The sequence below is a fragment of the Pygocentrus nattereri genome, chromosome 13 (assembly GCF_015220715.1).
Source record: "Pygocentrus nattereri isolate fPygNat1 chromosome 13, fPygNat1.pri, whole genome shotgun sequence".
Classification (NCBI taxonomy): Eukaryota; Metazoa; Chordata; class Actinopteri; order Characiformes; family Serrasalmidae; genus Pygocentrus; species Pygocentrus nattereri.
Window position 1 is genome coordinate 39,217,635 of NC_051223.1, and position 21,490 is coordinate 39,239,124.

At 44.4% G+C, this 21,490-nt stretch overlaps 1 protein-coding gene across 3 annotated transcripts in view; it reads left to right on the plus strand.

Moving 5' to 3' along the window:
• pald1a (phosphatase domain containing paladin 1a) overlaps window positions 1-15,328 on the plus strand; it is a 125,702-nt gene extending 110,374 nt beyond the window's left edge. For 2 of the 3 annotated variants that reach the window (XM_017720268.2, XM_017720267.2), the window contains exons 19-20: window positions 1,420-1,575; window positions 13,338-13,487. In XM_017720268.2, the coding sequence (XP_017575757.2) occupies window positions 1,420-1,575; window positions 13,338-13,487 (306 nt within the window). Of the gene's footprint in view, window positions 1-1,419; window positions 1,576-13,337 lie in introns of all 3 variants that reach the window. The other variant, XM_037544424.1, reaches the window with a different exon arrangement.
• Window positions 15,329-21,490: the final 6,162 nt, after the last annotated feature.

A 21,490-nucleotide genomic window follows, 5' to 3' on the forward strand; every position in this document is an offset into this window, starting at 1 on the left:
TACAAAGTGCCTTCAAAAGCACACTGTGTAGACCACCTGCTCGCCTCCGTTTTGACCCAGTGGTTTAGAAGGTCGGTACCACGTTATTGAAAAGCTGGATGAAGTTTGAACAAGTTGGGAAATGTTTTGGGAATGCATTTACCGAAAAAGATTTGGGTGACTATTGACTTCTAGTGTTTGCTAGCAATGTTGGCCTTGTACACTAAAAAAAATTTATCTCGTCAAGTTAAATGATCTCAAATAGTCAATAAATTGAATATTTTTTCTGTTAAGATTGTTTTAAGCTTAATTTTAGACTATTTATGTTACTTCTAGACATTTTTGTACTTGTTTTAAGTAATTAAAAGTGATTAAAAAGAAATTTTATTAAGTAAAATGATCTCACTATATTGGCAGATAATTTTGCTTGTTTTAAGAAATGTGCTCCAAACCAGGCAAATTATCTGCCAGTATAGTGAGGTCATTTTATTTTATAAAATTACTTAAAATAAGTGAAAAGGGTCTAGAAATAAGCTAAGTCATTTAATAGTCAGTGCACAACCATCTCAGCTTGGGAAATATTACACTTCGACTAGGGTTAAGATCATTTCACTAGACAAGATGCCAATTTTTGAAGTGTAGCTCCAGTTTTAAACTAAAGAAGCAAAATCTGGACACCAGACCTGTCCTGGCCGAGCGACGTTTATCTAGGGTAAATTATGTGAATTATATTTTTGCCAAAAAAATATGTTAAAAATAAAGGTTTCCAAATGGCTCTTCTCTGCATGAATTCATGGATGTATGAAAAAAATTTGGTATTTAACACCTTATTTGGAGGTTCTATAGTCTTTAAAAGTGCATATATTTGCATATATTTAAATGCATAAATTTACAAAAATCACCCTGAAGACTCCAAAGAAGTCATTCTGGCATACCAGATTCATGGTTCTCTCTCTCTCTCTCTCTCTCTCTCTCTCTCTCTCTCTCTCTCTCTCTCTCTCTCTCTCTCTCTCTCTCTCTCTCTCTCTCTCTCTCCCCCTCTCTCTCTCTCTCTCTCTCTCTCTCTCTCTCTCTCTCTCTCCCTCTCCCTCTCTCTCTCTCTCCCTCCCTCCCTCCCTCTCTCTCTCTCCCCCTCTCTCTCTCTCTCTCTCTCTCTCTCTCCCTCTCCCTCTCCCTCTCCCTCCCTCCCTCCCTCTCCCTCACTCCCTCTCTCTCTCTCTCTCTCTATCTCTCTCTCTCTCTCTCTAGCTCTCTCCCTCTCTCTCCCTCCCTCCCTCCCTCTCTCTCCCCCTCCCTCTCTCTCTCTCCCTCTCTCTCCCTCTCCCTCTCCCTCTCCCTCCCTCCCTCTCCCTCCCTCCCTCCCTCCCTCTCTCTCTCCCTCTCTCTCTCTCTCTCTCTCTCTCTCTCTCTCTCTCTCTCTCTCTCTCTCTCTCTGTGTAGATGAAGAATAGTAAGAGTGAGCAGGAGAGCCGCTCACTGTTGCTGAGGAGTCTGCAGTACCTGGAGCGCTACATGTACCTGATCCTCTTCAACACCTACCTGCACCTGGAGAAGAAAGACTCCTGGCAGCGCTCCTTCAGCACCTGGATGCAGCAGGTGAGACAAACCTGCACCACTGTCCCTTTCGCAGCCCTTTCTAATCAACACCTGAAGCCCAAAACGGTGCTAATGCACACCTGCGCACAGTAATCAGCACCTGAGCGCGAGATCCACTGATAATCAGCACCTGAGCCCAAGATCCACTGATAATCAGCACCTGAGCCCAAGATCCACTGATAATCAGCACCAGTAACACCTGTGTAATAACTGATGACTGTTTACAGCAGTTATCACTAACGCGCTGATGGTTGAGCTCAGTAATGATGATCTGCAGATGAGTCAGTTCTACACTCATCTGAGCAGCTGAAACAGAACACTAGTATTCACACAACTGTTCAAAAGTTTGGAACCATGCGCAGTGTTCATAAATATTTAGGCGTTTTACAGCATATATCAGGGTTCGGCAACATGAGGCTCCAGTGCTGCATGCGGCTCTTTTACTGCCCTCCACGGCTGAATCAGATCAGTAGGTGATAATAAAATAATCCTCCTCTACAGTAAAATAAAGCTCTGCTGATCCTTCAACACAGTTTAACAGTAAATGGTCTTAAACACTGGAGTTAATGTAGAACTGCTGATTCACCCTTTAACCCTGAAGATCAGCGCAGACGGCTGGTCACATAGCAATGCAGACAACAGTCTCGCCCAGCTAGTAGCTATGAAACGGCAAAGAGAGAGATTTAAGACGGACATCGATAATTTGGAGACGAATGGGCTGATTAGTGTTTATAATCACTCCAGCTGGTTTCCTGATGCGTTTGATCTGCAACGGGAAACTGAAACACTAAAAAGTCGCGAAGCTGAAGTCGCTTCTCGTTCGCCAGCTTCTTGTTGGAATTTCATTCCCATTCCACCTTAAAAGGTGCAGCACATTTAAGGTGGAACGAAAAAATTCGAACGAGAAGCTGGCGAAGGAGAAGCGAGCTCAGTCTCGTAAAAAGCCGAACATTGAGAGACATTTTACAAGAGAATTTTCTACTTTTGAGGAAACGTTTCCTGCCAGAGATGCGAGAAGAGTGGCTATAAACGAGCTGAAGCTTAAAGCTGAGCAAAGTGGCTCTACGTTTTTATTTTTTTAAGCCTGTCCTAGCTTATTAGTACATACGGAGACCTATTTACAGCCAAGATGATGTAACTTTAATTAAATTCAATGAAATGAACATAAAACGATGGTCTGAATTTGGGTTGCGACTCCTGGTATAAACAAAAAACAAAACTTAGGCAATGTGTACTTTAACAGTATAAACATTTCTCCAAAAGCTATTTTTAGGTGATTTATTTGATATTTTATAATCAATTAAAATAATAAATAACATACTGTTATTATAACTATCTATTTAAAGTCATTTTTGATTGTTTTCCGCCTCGAAATTTGATCTCCACTTTTGAGCTATGGTGGATTTCAGACATTCATTTCAGAACTTCCTTCGTGATGTTCCGTGGTTCTGTTCGTCGTCCAGCATGTCTTATTTGTCCGACTGATTGTTTGAGAAAGGCAGTGTTGATTAGACAAGCGAATCATTTTCTGTGTCAGCCAATTTTATCATAAAGCAAATGCTTTTGCTTTATTTGTCTCAGTTTCACGTTCATCAAAGTAGCTACTTTGTATGACGAACAGGTTCCAAATAATAATGGGACAGTTTTCTTTTCCAAACTGTGGATAAAAGCTTGTTCAAAGTGAGATGTTCAATTACGGAAGGCGATAATAGCTTGTTTCCCTGAACAGGAGCCCTGCCGACTGTGAACAGCTCCACCAGATTATGCTGATTCCGCCGCGGTTGGACCTGAGGCTGTTAAATGCGCTTTGTTGTTTAATAATTACTCGCCGATGTGTTTGAAATCCTCCTGCAGCTGAAGCCGCAGCTGCCAGCTCTGCGTTAGCGGCCTGCTGTGTGTTTTTAGTGGAGATGAAACACAACAACACGCAGATGATCCCTGGCAGAGTGAGTGTCTCTGCAGCGGATAATGTGACATTCACAGCTTTACGACTTCGACGTCGTGCACTGCAGCGGCTCCAGCTGCTGTAGAAGATCAAGGTTATTGGGAGGAGTTTCTGTGGTATTGGGAGGAGTTTCTGTGGTATTGGGAGGAGTTCCTGTGGTATTGGGAGGAGTTCCTGTGGTATTGGGAGGAGATCCTGTGGTATTGGGAGGAGATCCTGTGGTATTGGGAGGAGATCCTGTGGTATTGGGAGGAGATCCTGTGGTATTGGGAGGGGTTCCTGTGGTATTGGGAGGAGTTCCTGTGGTATTGGGAGGAGATCCTGTGGTATTGGGAGGAGATCCTGTGGTATTGGGAGGAGATCCTGTGGTATTGGGAGGAGATCCTGTGGTATTGGGAGGAGATCCTGTGGTATTGGGAGGGGTTCCTGTGGTATTGGGAGGAGTTCCTGTGGTATTGGGAGGAGGACTGTTTGAACTGGGTTGGGTTTTTGTTGAACTGGGAGGAGTTTTGGTTGTTTGCTTGACGTACGAAACCTGGGTGTGATCTTAGACTCTGAGCTCTGTTTTATTTGCAAGTAAACAGTCACTGAAGCAGCTTTTTATCGTTTTAAGAAATATTGCTAAAGTCAGCCAACAATCATCTAATCACACTGATGGGAAGGTGGTGGATGAAGATCTCCATGCTGGAGAAGAGAAGCTCAGCTCAGCTCAACTGACCAGGGCCTCCATTTACATGTTGGCCTCCGTAGCTCTGTCTTGTGTTGAGGCTGTTCTGCTGCTGACTGTGTCGTGTTGTGTTTACTGAGTCTCGGCTGCTGCAGTGTGTATGTGTGTATAACCGTATCCACAGAGTTATTTGGACTGTGGGGTTTACAGGCTGATGGTAGGTGAACGTACCAGTCACTCACCCTCTGAGCTCCATACAGCGTCTGTGTGCTGTTTCGCTCATGACCGGTGACCCCAGGGCTGCTGTGGCCAGCTGTGCTCTGTACTAAACCCTGGAATTTATGAGCATGCCAAACTAATGACCATCACCCCCTGCATGGGTTATGAGTGTGTTACACCCCCCCCCAAACATTCTCTCATTTTCCCACCACCATCATATGGGAAGCTGAAGTGAACAATAGCTAGTAATACTGCTACAGCTATTATTATTATTACTACTATATACACTACTAAAAATAACTACTGCCTCTTTCACTGCTATTAAAGGGGAATGTTCGTAATGTCTGCATAACTGTGGGCCGGTTTGGTGGGAAAAGGTTCAGATGTCTTTACAGTGGTGGTGATGGGAACCAGGCGTCGCCATGACTACAACACAGATATAGACATTTTATTTACCATCCAGAACCACTAGAGAACCTACACGAGTCTTCTGAGCTTATATGGAATGTTGATGATGGGAAAATAGTGGAAAATCTGGAAAAAGAATGCATCTGATGTAAAACCACCACAGAACATCAGTCCGTGAATTCATAACCAGTTTATGTAGGAACTTTCTGTAAGGGAGCTTTTAAAGGCGGACATCTGGTTCCTATCTCCACCGCTGTGAACAGATCTGACGGAGTTTCTCTAGAAGAGAGCGTTTCACACCAAACCGCTCTGAAAGACTCGGTTTCCGTTTTAGTGTGTTGATCATGCAGAACGCTGGAATTCCCCCTCAGGGCTATAAGATGGTACTAATACCAATATGACTACTCTTAATACTGTTGGTATTGTTATTAATACTTGATTACATGACAGAAACTAATACTACTGCTGCTATTAGTAGTTAATGCTACTACTGCTGATTCTACTGGTACTGTATTGATGTGACTTCCAGTTCTAATACTAATAGTAGTTATGCTGCTGCTGTTACTGGGATTTCTGTTAATGCTGCTACTGTGTACAGTACTAAAGCTGTGTGAGTGAGTGAGCGTGGTGCTAGTATTTTGGTCTCATTATGGCCTTAATTTAATGTAGTAGTGAGAGAGTGAGCGTGAGAGAGTGAGCGTGAGAGAGTGAGCGAGAGAGAGAGTGAGGGAGAGAGTGAGGGAGAGAGTGAGGGAGAGAGTGAGGGAGAGAGTGAGAGAGAGTGAGAGAGAGTGAGAGAGAGTGAGTGAGTGTGAGTGAGAGAGAGAGTGAGAGAGAGAGTGAGAGAGAGAGAGAGAGAGTGAGAGAGTGAGAGAGAGAGTGAGAGAGAGAGTGAGAGAGAGAGTGAGAGAGAGAGTGAGAGTGAGTGAGAGAGTGAGAGAGTGAGTGAGAGAGTGAGAGAGTGAGAGAGTGAGAGAGAGAGAGTGAGAGAGAGAGAGAGCCAAGGTCAGTCGTTCTTTTGCAAATCTAAAAATGAAAACACTGATGTTTGAGTTCGAACAGTTTAGTTTACCCTGTCTGACCACAGGAGAACCAGGAAAATGTATAATTGTTTTAGCAATGTTTATTTATTTGAAGAAGAAAAAAAAAAGTATAAACTCAAGTTAAAATGTAAGGATAAAGATTTCTACGGGTGTGTGAGTAGATGCCTGTTTACATTGAAATTAGTCTGAAAAGTCAGGCTCAACTAGTCAGTCAAATTCTGCAACCAGACCAGCACTGTTGAGTTAGCTGGCAATTATTATTATTATTATTATTATTATTATTATTATTATTTATTGTTTTTTGTTCAAACAATATTAGTATAGTTTTTAATATAGTTTATAGAGTTTCAGAAACAATTATAAATGCTTAAATAAAATGACAGTGGATTGTTATTATGGGATGTCTGTTGACTTTTTATAAGAACCATTTTTAAAACCAAAAAAAAAAGTAAAATCCGAAGAAAAAGTAAAAGTAAATCCGACGTATTTTTATTGTGCCGCTTGTTGTGAGTTTGGTTTGTTTGTAATAATAACAGAGCTGAGCCCCGTGACCCTGGCAAAAACACTAAATGTCTGGCTTTTTGTTTTCATTTTCTGTTCCACCTTAAATGCAGCAACATGAATGTAACTGCTGCACCATTTGAGGTGGAAATTCCTCTAAGACTCCAGCCTCGGCTTTGAGTCATTTGTCGTCATAGCGTCATCTGACGCAGCTGAGCGAGTCAGGCCGTGCCTCATGCATGATAAGAGTAGCTCTGCGATAGAGTAGCCATGCTAGGCTATTGCTAACCCCAAAAGATCAGCCGTTCCTTTATATCCACTGCCTGGAAAATAAAGTGTTCTACGTCAGGCTTAGACAGCGAGAGGCGATCAAAGCTCTGCTGTCTTTTTATTTTCCTTTGAATCGTGACTGAAACATCCCTGAATCAGACTCTCAGATAAACAGGATAACATTAGCCTGGTCTGTGCTGTCTGTGGGTCGTGGATGGACTGGATGTCACTGGATGGACTGATATGTTGCCCCTTACAAGGACACAGTTTACATTAGAAGAGAACTTTGGTGAAATATATCAGGCATTTATTGGACATTGGAAGGTCGTTCATAGGGCATGCTTTGTACGTACTGTGGCCTGCAGGAGCAAGACTGGCCCACTTGGGAAAGAAAACAGGGATTGAGGTTCTCTGAGGCCTGAAAAATGTCAAGTATGTTTGAATAAGCACATTCGTTCCTGATCTGTATTCATTAATGTTGCCCACTTGAGTCCAGACAGTGATATTACAGTGTTACGTGTGTGTGTGTGTGTGTGTGTGTGTGTGTGTGTGTGTGTGTGTGTGTGTGTGTGTGAGAGAGTGTGATTTATTGTACATTTGTCAGCGTTACTCTTCTCTTAGTGGAGCTCAGGATGATAAACAGACTTTAGAGCAGAACATGCACAGATTCACAATCACTCAACACAGCTGCTGTTATACATGCTCTTCATTCTCCCTCTCCTTTCTCACTCTTACCCTCTCTCTCTCTCTCTCTCTCTCTCTCTCCTTCTCTTTTTCCCTTTCCCTCCCTCCCCCCTCTCCTTTCTCACTCTTACCCTCTCTCTCTCTCCCTCTCTCTGTTGTATGTTAGTGGTCAGTCTGAGTGGTAGCTGGTGTTAGGTGTGTGCTGAGGTGTGCAGTGAGTGGTCAGTGCTGAGTCTGGTGGATGATGCTGTTATTAAAGCAGGTGGACGTCTGATTAGAGCTCAGAGGTGGAGCAGTGACCTGCAGGGTGACGGCTTCTGTTCAGGACCTTATTTATTTAGTTAATAATATGATGCTGCTACTGAAATGCAGTTCCACCCTTCATTTAAACGGCCGTTAAGTAGAAGTCATTAGTTTTTCAGGAGGGATTTGTGGGGAAATTAGATCCACTTTCATAATGAAGGAGAACGTGAAAAAAAGGACTAAGACTGTCCCCTCAGAGACTCGACTCGGACTGTCCCCTCAGAGACTCGACTCGGACTGTCCCCTCAGAGACTCGACTCGGACTGTCCCCTCAGAGACTCGACTTGGACTGTCCCCTCAGAGACTCGACTCGGACTATCCCCTCAAAGACTTGACTCGGACTATCCCCTCAAAGACTTGACTCGGACTATCCCCTCAGAGACTCGACTCGGACTACCCCTCAGAGACTGACTATCCCCTCAAAGACTGATTCAGACTTTCCCCTCAAAGACTCGACTCGGACTGTCCCCTCAAAGACTCGACTCGGACTGTCCCCTCAAAGACTTGACTCGGACTGTCCCCTCAGAGACTCGACTCGGACTACCCCTCAGAGACTGACTATCCCCTCAAAGACTGATTCAGACTTTCCCCTCAAAGACTCGACTCGGACTGTCCCCTCAAAGACTCGACTCGGACTATCCCCTCAGAGACTCGACTCGGACTATCCCCTCAGAGACTCGACTCGGACTGTCCCCTCAGAGACTCGACTTGGACTATCCTCCCAAAAAAGACTCGACTCGGACTGTCCCCTCAAAGACTCGACTCGGACTATCCCCTCAAAGACTTGACTCGGACTATCCCCTCAGAGACTCGACTCAGACTACCCCTCAGAGACTGACTATCCCCTCAAAGACTGATCCAGACTTTCCCCTCAAAGACTCGACTCGGACTGTCCCCTCAGAGACTCGACTCGGACTATCCCCTCAGAGACTCGACTCGGACTGTCCACTCAGAGACTCGACTCGGACTATCCCCTCAAAGACTCGACTCGGACTGTCCCCTCAAAGACTCGACTCGGACTGTCCCCTCAAAGACTCGACTCGGACTGTCCCCTCAGAGACTCGACTCTGACTATCCCCTCAAAGACTCGACTCGGACTGTCCCCTCAGAGACTCGACTCTGACTATCCCCTCAAAGACTCGACTCGGACTGTCCCCTCAGAGACTCGACTCGGACTGTCCCCTCAGAGACTCGACTCGGACTGTCCCCTCAGAGACTCGACTCGGACTGTCCCCTCAGAGACTCGACTCGGACTGTCCCCTCAAAGACTCGACTCGGACTACCCCTCAGAGACTGACTATCCCCTCAAAGACTGATCCAGACTTTCCCCTCAAAGACTCGACTCGGACTATCCCCTCAAAGACTCGACTCGGACTGTCCCCTCAAAGACTCGACTCGGACTGTCCCCTCAGAGACTCGACTCTGACTATCCCCTCAAAGACTCGACTCGGACTGTCCCCTCAGAGACTCGACTCGGACTGTCCCCTCAAAGACTCGACTCGGACTGTCCCTTCAGAGACTCGACTCGGACTGTCCCCTCAAAGACTCGACTCGGACTGTCCCCTCAGAGACTCGACTCGGACTGTCCCCTCAGAGACTCGACTCGGACTGTCCCCTCAGAGACTCCATTCGGACTATCCCCTCAAAGACTTGACTCGGACTATCCCCTCAGAGACTCGACTCGGACTATCCCCTCAGAGACTCGACTCGGACTATCCCCTCAAAGACTCGACTCGGACTATCCCTTCAAAGACTTGACTCGGACTATCCCTGAGACTGACTATCCCCTCAACGACTCGACTCGGACTATCCCTTCAAAGACTTGACTCGGACTATCCCTGAGACTGACTATCCCCTCAACGACTCGACTCGGACTACCCCCTCAGAGACTCGACTCGGACTACCCCCTCAGAGACTCGACTCGGACTACCCCCTCAGAGACTCGGCTCGGACTACCCCCTCAGAGACTCGGCTCGGACTACCCCCTCACAGACTCGACTCGGACTCACACCTCACAGACTCGACTCTGACTCACACCTCACAGACTCGGCTCTTGATTCACTTCAGAGACTCGAGACTCAACTTGGATTTACACTTCAGAAACTTGATACTCGACTAATTTGAATCTCAGAGACTTGAGACTTGGCTTTAATTTTTATTAAAAAATAATTTCTTGGCTTTAAATCTAATTTATTATTAGTAGTAATTTTAAATCTGAATAAAAATATTTCTTGGCTGTAAATGCTTACAGATGGTCTCTTGTCTTTAAAGAAGAAATAATTTATCAATATTACATGCACAAAAAATGATTTACATCTACATATTACATCTAAATTTAATTCTAAATTTAGAAAATATTATTTCCTTATTTTAAATCAGAATAAAAGTAATAAAGTTCCTGTCTTTAAGTCTAAGGTAAGCAGTTGTGTATGTAGATAGAGTTGAGCTGCTGAGTCCTCCATTTGCTGGGAGCTGGTCCAGAAAAGCCCCCAGAGTGGATGTTTTGAGGTCAGGAGTGAAACCCCTCCCCGTGCTGGACGTGGCTGGGTTTTGGTGTTGATATCAGTCCAGATATTAATAATAAAAGTCAGTGGAAACTGAACTCTTTCTGCAGAAGCTCTGCGGTTTTCTGCTGAGTCCGAGTTTATCTTCTCGTCCTGATCAGCATTGAGACCTGATACTGTTCCTCACCGTATCCGTCCATTTCTCCCTGGTCTCATGAGTGATATTAGTGGACGGTGTCGTTACACTCAGCTATGGCTTAAAGACCAGATACTCCACTCACTCACCTGAACATTACCTGTCTGTCTGTCTGTCTGTCTGTCCAACCATTCACATACAGTATCAGTCAATAGTTTAGAGCAGGAGTGTCGAGCTAAACCACTAAATATTAAAAAATCAGATCTGTGGGCCAGTTTATTTTTATTTAATGTTGTGCCTTGACCCCAACTGCTCATTGTTTATTTAAAATATGCAAAAAATAGGCATTGAATACTTTAAATTGTTCAAAAATCATTTTAAATAAAAACAAACTGTTTTATATTAAAACAGTGAGCCACGAGAGGCAGTGGGTTACAGTGATTTTATCACGGGTGAGGGTGTTCTTTGGCACGACGCGAAGTGGAGTACAACTCCCTGCCCTGTGATAAAATCACAGTATCTCACTGCCTCGAGTAACCTGCTGCTTTTATTAAACGGCAGCTCAAAACAATGTATATTAAAATACATAATGTTTTAGTTCATTATTTAAGTTATTATTAATAATAACTCCCAAACAAGTATTCCGCCAAGAAATGTAGTTCCTTTAGAGTACGGCATCATTGCTAAGCAATGATTGACCACTGAATGTGGAGAACATTCAGTCGCCCGTCGCTGTAAACTGAAGATCTTTCATGATTTTTTCAAACTTACTGTCGTATAACAGTGAACATATAATAACAGCACTGTTTAATGCGAAACCTTTGTTTATAAGTACTGTTTGGTCACCAAATCTCACGGTGAGTCGTCTGCCTGTCCGACGCCACTTTTCTTACCCTGGAATCTAAATGAATCTCAATCTCAAATGATTCCCTGCTCCCTACATAGTGCACTACATCGGGATTTAAGTACTGACTCCTGCAGCCCAGCAGAGCAAAATATCACTAAAGGTGGTCATTTGGGATTCATCCACATTCATAATCTGCAGGCAGTCACTGTCTGACAGCAGACGCTAGACTTTCTGAACTCAGACTCGACTCGGACAGAGATTTCAGAGACTTGACTCACACTCACTTCAGAGACTCAAGACTCTACTTGGACTCGCATCCAAGAGCCTCTAGTTGGACTCGCATCCAAGAGACCCTGCTCAGACTCGCGTCCAAGAGACCCTGCTCAGACTCGCGTCCAAGAGGCCCTGCTCAGACTCGCATCCAAGAGCCTCTAGTTGGACTCGCGTCCAAGAGACCCGACTCGGGACTCGCGTCCAAGAGACCCGACTCGGGACTCGCGTCCAAGAGACCCGACTCTGGACTCGCGTCCAAGAGACCCGACTCTGGACTCGCGTCCAAGAGACCCGACTCTGGACTCGCGTCCAAGAGACCCGACTCTGGACTCGCGTCCAAGAGACCCGACTCTGGACTCGCGTCCAAGAGACCCGCCTCTGGACTCGCGTCCAAGAGACCCGCCTCTGGACTCGCGTCCAAGAGACCCGCCTCGGGACTCGCGTCCAAGAGACCCGCCTCGGGACTCGCGTCCAAGAGACCCGCCTCGGGACTCGCGTCCAAGAGACCCGACTCGGGACTCGCGTCCAAGAGACCCGACTCGGGACCCCCTGAGTCTGACGAGACTTCTGAGTGAGACACGGGCATTTGAAGTGTGTAAAACATTCAGATGACATTCTTTAGACTTTTATACTGCCGTTTTTCAGTGAATCAGACCAGAAGTGCTTTAATTCAAGCCTGTGATATTAATGTTGGAGGTGTTTAGCCTGTTGGCAAGCTGACTGAAAATGACTGGCTGGTTTTGATTTGCAATATGATTGAATATACTGCCATCTGGTAGATTGCAATATATTGTTAATATAGTAGAAGCTGATTGGCTGCAGTATAATTTAATATAGAGGCATCCTTTTGGTTGCAATATAGATGAATACGTAATTGACCACATTCGTAAAGATATGACAATTTATTTTTACTTAACGGATTGTTTTATATAAAATGACTACATAAGCTGCCGATCACGGTTAAACCTCTTTAAATGTGCCCAGTGAACTGTAGGTTTATTAAAACTGCCCATTCGCTTAACTAGACACCTGCCATCTGTTCTTTTGTGGTGCTGTCCCATAGATCGTTGTTGGGGAGGGGGTGGGAGCAAACATTGTAGTGCAGCTCGTGGAAATGGGCTAATATTAATAGAAAAGTACGATACTTTTAATAGAATTGGGCCACAGAAACATCTGTTGTACTGTTGTAGTAAGTGCAAATGTTTGGACACCCTTCTAATTCAGCACGTATTGCCACTTTCTTTGGCAGATATCACAACTTACACACACTTTCTGTAGCCAGCTAGAGATATTTCTGTTTGTTTTAGGACTTTTTTGGCAATCGTCCAGTCCTGAGATATTCTTGGACCGTCTTACATGTACAGCATGTTTAAGATCCACCGATTTTTAGTGATGTTCAAGTCAGGCGACTCACTGTGAGGTTCACTTTAACAGCTTGCGTTTCTTGGCCGTTCATGGTGGATTTTGAGGTTTGTTTAGGATCATTGTCCTGTTGTAGGCACCAGCCTCTTTCAGATTCATTTTCCATTTATTCTATTTCTGTTTTTTGCCCCAATGTTCTCCCCAATTTAATCGTCTCCAGTTCCACCCGCTAGTCACGTTTCCCCCAGTCACATGGTGTTAACCCCTCATTGGCTTATGAAGCCTATAAGCAGAGACGTAGTACAAGTGGACTGTGTATAAAGTATATACAGGGTGTAAAGTGGACTGTGGATCATGTTTGGAGCCAGATTACTCGCTTATGCTTGGCCACACCTCCATGATCTCACTCTGGCTAGAGAGGGTGGGGTCTGCTGACTTTTCTGATATGTGTATCATGTCTGTAACTTGAACCGTTCCGAAGTTGTGATGGCTAAAATACAGCCATGCAAACAGCTTCGGGGTCTAATTGCTCTGGTCAGTGTGAAGTACGTGGCTCTTATTCTGATGGAGGTCTGTATTTGTCTCTCTGTGTGTGTTTAGGTGGCGGCCCGGGCCGGAGTTTACGACCTGCTGAACCAGCTGGGCTTCTCCGAGTTTGAGAACCTGAAAGACTCGACTCTCGCGCGCCTCCGCTTCCGCTGGCAAGAGCAAAACCTCCAGAACCTTCCCTTCAGAGGAGAACTCATCTGAGAGAGAGAGAGACAGAGAGAGAGACGCACTGTTACCTGTGAACGAAGAAAACGAGCGTAACCTGAGGATGCTGTGCATTTATTTGATCACTGTGCATTCAGAACAGTTTTAGTTTCAATACTCGTCGCTTTTTTGAATTGCTGTCGTCGTTAGATTGTTTTTGTTTGTAGTGGATTCATCCAGGACACACGCTAAACCTTTAACACCACCTGCAGCTGTTTTAACGCTTTAAACTCCAGGCCTGTTCATCTTAAAGCAATAGTCCAAAGATTTACCCCTATCGTCCCAAATATAGTCAACCCTATAAGATATCGCCGCTGCCCAGAGGGAAAAAGTCTCTAAAATGGCAAAAGCATTTTAATTATGAATATAATTTAATGCATTTTATTGCATGCCATTTTGGATCATTTCTAAAGGTCCACGTTCGTCATGAAATACAGGGAGATTCACTCGAAAGAGGCCCCAAATATTCTGTAACAACTCTCACTAGGATGAAGCTATCTGAACGAAACGATGTGCAACGAGCTCCTGAGTGTATGGAGCGTCGAACAGGCCTGGATCCCCCTGCGTCGGGGCGATGGGGTAGGCGCCGGACAGCCATCGCCACATTTTACCTCTGTAATGCTTGCCGATACATTCAGAACCATGGAGCATCGAAATGACTCTGAACAACGGAGATCACGTCCAGCATCGCATGTAATGCGCTCGATTACACACACGTCAAGGTATGTAGCGCATTTATGGTTCAGATCGCTTCAGAACAGAATATTCCAGGCCTCTTTTGAGTGAATCTCCCTGTATAGTAATACAACATAATGGGCAACTGGTTTCCTCAAATGAAGGACAGAAAAATTAAAAAATGAATTGTTTTCTTTCGAACAGCGACGATGTATTCAGTGTCTGAACTTTGCTTCTTTAGTTTTGCACCAGGTTAAAATTGCTAACAGTAAATGGAAGCTCATACCCCACCCATCAGCATGCTACCTTACTTCGTTCCCGTTTTCCTCGGTCCTGAAATGGACTGAAATGGACTCAGTCTTGCAGTTTCTGACACTGAAATCTATTAAAAAAACGATGCTAGTGTTTTTAGCTATGCTAACACACTTCGTAGTCCATGTTTATACCTAACAGTGAGTCTTACCAGCGTCAGGAACCAAGTAATCAAGTCTATTAGAGACGCTGAACACCTCTTGAACGCTGAACACAAGCTTGTGCTTATTTAAGCAGGCAGTTAGCACAATGCTAATCAGCCTTGTAGCTCCAGTGCTAAAGCTAAAGACGCTTCAGACACCACACATGACGTAGCTGATCCACGACGTTGCGCGTAGAATCTGTGGACGTGAGCTTTCGACGTCACCACCGTTCCACGGCGTCCTCCCCCCGACCCCTCAGGGCTCGCTCACACTTGCGTGAAGTCCTGTCAAACGGTTACGTCCTCACGCCGGAGGCATCGACGGCCGTTGAGCCAGTTGAGCAGTATTAGGTTCGTGTTTTTATGTAAAGGTCCACATTCATGATCGTGCTTGTGTTGAAACCGTCATAAATGTGAGTTTTTCCCTCATTTCATTGCCATTTCACGGATCTGTCCCTGAATCCCAGCTTGGAACGACCCGATCGTGCTTTTATTCCCGTGTTTAATGTGTCTGTTTTAGCTTGTATAGTTTATTAATCCTGATTTTTCACTCATTTGCCTTTTTAAAATAATTGTTGTTGTTATTGTTGTTGAATAGATTCCTGAAGAAACCACTGTTGCATTTAGTTTTTTGTTTTGTAAAGGAGCGTTACAGTATTTTCAGACGAGATGTTTTTTGCACGCTCCATTAAAGGTTTCTTACCTCTCAGTCTGTGTGTATTGATGGAACCGAAGGTGGTGGAAAAGAACAGAATGGAATGTGCAGCCTCGTGTCATCCGGGTATTAACTCAGCGCTCCGTGACCCCTCATAAATACGGGGGATAAATCAGGATAAGAGATTTCCGCACGTTTCACCACTTCATTTTTTTTTTTTAATTTTTTTTTTTTACTTTTTCCATGCACCTAATCATTCTTCCTCTTCAGTAGGCGGTCAAGCTGCGCACACTGAATTGATGGATTCACAAAGAAAGAATGAAATTCCAGTCATCCCTGGAGCCGGCCGCTACTGATGTGGATTTTGGATCGGAAGTGGACCGCCCACTGGTGATTTCGAGCATTAAAAGTCTCAGCGCGCCACAGAGAAAGACATGAATGGACGAAAGTGGGTCCAAGTGTGTGGTCCAGAGTTCTATCTCTGAAATGATCATTGGCTTTTTGTTTTAGTTTTCAAATCCAGCTCTCGGTTTCAGTGAGTACTAAGGGTGCATTAACAGTCTGGGTTTTGTTTTTTGTTTAATAGCGGTTTCACGGTGCTGTGAAAAAGTATTCGCCCCCCTTCTGGTTCCATCTACTTTTGCGCTTTTGTTGCTCTAAATGGCTTCAGATTCTAATGAATCAATCAAGAGCAAGTGGAAACACACAAGACAGTTTTTAAACAGTCATTTACTGAAGGAAGAAAGGTTTTGCGACATTTATATCACTCCTGCAGAAAACTGAGCTCATCTAGCCTTAACGGGCTGCAAGCGCTTACCTATAGGCGAAGATCAGGCTTTAACGTCGCGGTTTAGGAATTTTGGCCCACTCTACAAAACCTCCATAAACTTTTTTTTTTTATTCATCATTTTATCACTCTGGATCGTTGTCTCACCGTAGAGCCCAATTTTGCTAAAGCTTCAGATCGCACACTGATGATCGTGTGTTCTTCTGCAGGATTTCCTGGTAAAGAGAAAAATTTATGCTTCTGTCAATTACGGAATTCGCCCAGGCCCTGAAGCATTACCATACCATCACACTACCACCACCATGTTTCACTGCTGGTGTAATCTTTTTATTGTGCAAGCCTTGGTTCAACTCCATATGTAACGGGGCTCTTGTCTTCCAAAAGGTTAAGTGAGACTTTTTTAATCCCACAAACGGGGAAATTCCTACTCTGCATTTAACCCATCCGTGAAGTGAAACACCACATACACACTAGTGAACACACACACTAGGCAGTGAGCACACTTGCCCGGAGCGGTGGGCAGCCCTATCCACGGCGTCCGGGGAGCAGTTGGGGGTTAGGTGTCTTGCTCAAGGACACCTCAGTCATGGACTGTCGGCACTGGGGATCGAACCGGCAACCTTCCGGTTATAGGGCCAGTTCCCTAACCTCCAGCCCACGACTGCCCCTAAAAGTTCCACTTGCAAGTTATCCATCCACAGAACATTATTCCAAAGGGTTTGGAGGTCATTATGGTGTTTTTTGGTAAATGTGAGGTAATACTTTGTTCCTCTTGGTTAGCAGAATTTTTCACCTTGCTACTCTCCAATAGAGACCATTTTCCCCCCCAGCCATCCATGAAGAGATGCCAGCCAGAAATGCTGAAATGTGAGAAGAAAGTTTCAGAAGATGGGAAGGAAAGGAAGAGTTGAATGTAATCGGCATAGCAGTGGAAGAAGCCATGGGAAGATGTTATTTTGCCAAAAGAGTAAAAATAAAGGGAAAAGAGAAGCAGACCCAGCATGGAGCCTTGGGGACACCGGTGAAGAGTCTGCATGGAGCGGATATGGATGTTCTCTCCACGTTACCTGATAAGAGTGCACCTCCTAACCACAGCTGTCAGCCAAAAAGTGTGTGGGGAGCATCCTTCTGATCTGGTTTAGTGAAGCCAAGGGTTAACTGAAGAGGAGAGTGATGAAAGGATTGCAGTCATAGCAGTTTCCCGGGAGAGAAGAAAACAGTCGGTGTACAGAAGAGCAGGGTGGGAAAGTGTGAAAGGGAATGTGTGATCTGAGAAGTGGAGGAGGGTCACTCCGATACACATCCATTTCGTTGCCTCCTCAGCAGGATGAGGTTGGAAAATCATCACAGTAGAAGAAAGCAGAATGAAATGTGTCAGGGAGAGACTCAGAAGGAGGTCCAGCTCATCTATGAAGTTGCCTAGTGGACCTGGAGGGTTATAAATGATGATGTTCTGCCAGCTGCCATGGGGGTGTGCTAGCCTCATGAGCGTAGAAGCTCGGTTTTGCAGATTTCCAATCGAAGAGGCGGATGGGGTCTGCACACCCCCTGTAAAATGGATCATTTATGTTGTTTGTTCTGAGTTGTGAATGTGTTTTGTGTGTTGTTTTGTGTTGGGGTTCTGGATTCATTTACATGGGGTTAGCTCAGATTTCGGCAAACCAAATGTTAAGAAGAGCCATTTCGTCCTTTCAAAAAAAATCAAACCACCTTGTTAGCCACATGTCTCAGTATGTGGTAATGTACTAGTATGGGCTAAAAAGTATAAACAAAAATGCAGACTTGCTTTGCTTTAAGCTTTAGCTGAGTTATAGCTGCTTTTCTCGCATCTCTGGCAGGAAACTTTTCCTCAAAATCGCTTCTCATTCATCAGCTTCTTGTTCGAATTTTCCGTTCCATCTTAATTGGTGCCTGAGGCCCCAGAATGTAGCTGCTGCACCATTTAAGGTGGAACCGAAAAAATTGAATGAGAGGCGGACTTTACGACTTAGTGCTGGTCAGTTTCTCGTTTCAGATTAAACGTATCAGGAAACCAGCTGGAGTGACTATAAACACTAATCAGTCCATTCGTCTCCAAATTATCGATGTCCGTCTTAAATCTCTCTCTTTGCCGTTTCGTAGCTACTAGCTGGGCGAGACTGTCGTCTGTGTTGCTATGGTGACCAGCCGTCTGCGCTGATCTTCAGGGTTAAAGGGTGAATCAGCAGTTCTACATTAACTCCAGCGTTTAAGACCATTTACTGTTAAACTGTGTTGAAGGATCAGCAGAGCTTTATTTTACTGTAGAGGAGGATTATTTTATTATTACCTGCTGATCTGATTCAGCTGTGGAGCTAAAAGGGGGGCAGTAAAAGAGTCGCATGTGGCACTGAAGCCTCATGTTGCTGAACCCTGGAGAGAAAGCACAGGGCTAGAAGTAACCGGCCTTCATTTCACTTATTTCTGCAGTTATTTTTTCTGCCTTGTTCATCAATAAAGAGCATCACTGAGCAGAAACGATGGCCCTTGTTGACTCTTCTTCTGATCACTGTCACACTATGAAGTTTAATGGGGAAAGACGGCGTTCAATAGAGGAAATGGTAAGATGTGAAAGTTTTCTAGACGGACTAATTTAGCGTGAAGTTTTTCCACTCCAGGTGTCCCGAAGTTGAAAACCCATCCGCTGTAAGTGGTCAGGTGCCCTACACCATGTTTTTTTTTTTCCTGTACTGACCAGTCAGATCAGAAGTGAAATGGATCTTCTGGGTTGGTTGTAACAGAGATGTGAGTGATTGTGGTTTACTGGATGCTCAGAATGATATCACTTCACAAATTGAAATAATCGTAACTATAACAAAATAGCTTCTTCTTGCTAGCAGCACCAGGCTTTTTCTTTACCTGTTTACAGTGGTGGACAGTATCTAAGTAAATGTAATTTCTGTACTTAAGTATTTTTCGTGTATCTGTACTGAAGTTTCTAATATGTCCACATATGCAGTCGAGACTGACGCGGCTTTTTTCTGAATTTCTACAAACACCATTTCATTTTATAGTAAATGAGTTTGGGCTGGTTTATGTTTATGAACAGACGCCTACAGATCAACATAGTAAAGGAGCTCATCTGTGATCCTGAGTTTAAAGCCAGTTTTTATTCAACTTAAACTTGGAACTAAGTTGTAAATAAATCTGAAACTGAAACTTTGCTTGTGTGTAAAAAGTGATTTCAGAGCCACTCGGTTCTCCCTGATGGAAACTGTTTACCTTCAGTGTTTTGTGCTTCTGATCATTTTAATAGACGTCAGCGTCACTAATTAATGACGTTCTATTAAAAGACTGGTTTACCAAGAGAGACGCTGGAGGACTTTCACCTGAAATGAGTTCATGAAGCCAGTCTGGTTATAAAAATGATAACAGGACATTCGAACCAACCCGTAAATATTTTAATTTAGTGCACTCCCTTCATTAATAATGCGAAGATATTTAAAATGCTGATAGCTTGAACGTTTATTTGTTAGATGCTTAACGTGACCTCAGGGTTTTCTGACCTCCTTATTTGTTAAAGCTGAAATAAGAAGAACCTCAAATTCTGGATGTGGCCAACAGTGTTTTTGAGTGACTGTCAGGGTCTCTATGTATTAATTCCAGAACTCATCATTAATGCTGTGATTAAATACCAGGAATTCACCCACATTTACACCGGTCAAGCGTCACATTCTGACCACCTCCTCGTTTCTACGCTCATTGTCCACTTTATCAGCTCCACTTACTGTATAGCTGCACTCTGTAGTTCTACTGTAACTGTCATGTTACGCCTGATCAGCGTTTGTGCGTAATTGCATAACCTCAGTCCTCAAACCTTTTAAAAGAAATAAAAAGAGCAGGAAGAGAATTAGTTCGGAAACCGGGTCAGAATCTGCGTCTTCAGACATCACTATCAGTTTATAAAGTAAGAAGCATGAATACTTTCTAAAAATGAACCACATAAAAACAACTCCTAAAACTTAATGACACTTTTGCTGAAACTATTGTTAGAGGGCGACAACACACAGGAATCCAGACACGCTTTGCACCAAGGCAGAGACGACCAGGAGCCAGAAAAATGCCAAACACCAAATTTCAACCGAAGTGCTGAGCCACGTCTCTGGTGATGTGATCTAGGCCGTCAGAATGGTCCAGTGTCTAGTTACTTTTACATTAGATGAGTTTATCATATCATATCAGAGACGTTATAGCGGAGGAGACAGCCAGTGGTTGAAAAATGAATGGGAAAGCTTGAAAACGTCTGTGGAGAAAATCCCACCTTTACTTAAATAAAGCAGGACAGTCAGTTTGCGACAGCCCCCCTCGTTGTGGATGTCAGGCGCAGTGACCAGAACAATTGACAAAAACACTTTTTTGTGTATTATAGAGCCAAAACGTTACTTTAGGTTTTATCACTGGTTTCAAATGTTTTTGAAACAGTAGTTTGTCCTTCAGTCTCGAGTATTTTGGTCTCTCCTCATTCAAAGAGAGATTAACTGCCCAGTGGCGTTTCCAAGGTGGCCACCGAGTGGACAGCCCTTCCTGTAAGGACTTTAGCTGTGTCCTAATTCAGGGGCTGCATCCTTCAGAGGCTGCATTTGAAAGCCGATTGTGTCACAGTGGCGCGACTAGACTGTCCAACTTCAAAGGCTCCTTCGTATGTGGCCGAGATATGTGTCCTTTTTCATGGCAATGAAGGTGGAGCCTTCGCCAGCCAGTATATCCCATGGTTCATTGCATGCTGGTGAGGATTCGAGAACATGGCGTAGTCAGCAGAGGAGCGAACAGCGGCTGAGCAGACACTTTAAATGTAGGGATTGGGTTTAAAATGAGTCGAATAGCTGAAGACACAAATGCTGAAAAAGCCAAATGTGGGCTGAAGAGAAACAGAGTGAAGCACCTCCAGCTCTAATAAATGAAAAAAGTTTCAAGAACTTTAAAATAACTTGACAGGAGCGGCGTTTCTGCAGCCGTAAGGGCGGGAACAGCGGTGCTGTGACACAAACAGAAACTCTGCCGTAGAGCAGACCGTCTCATTTCGGTTCAGCCTTGGTGGGTCTACGCAGCCTTAGAAGGACACGGTCTACCAGCCCTTGAATTGGGACACACTGCTTGATATCTGTTATCTTCCATTTAAGTCAGATTGGCTAACATACGTGTTTTTTTCTCTTATATTCCTTTGAATTTCTCCCTCCTTGTACGAGTGGATTGTCTTCTACTGAATCTCACAAATATCTCCTGAGAAATTACTTGTGTTTAATTGCTGGTTTAGGTGGAAATTAAATAAATGGGTCTCTAAATGAAGGGGCTGGGGGCGGGGTGGGGGCGGGGTGGGGGCGGGGTGTGGCGTGCAGTGGGTAAAAATGATGCTTCTCCTGCATTCGGTCTGGACTCATTAGTGAGTTTCGGACACGACCAGGAACCAAAAT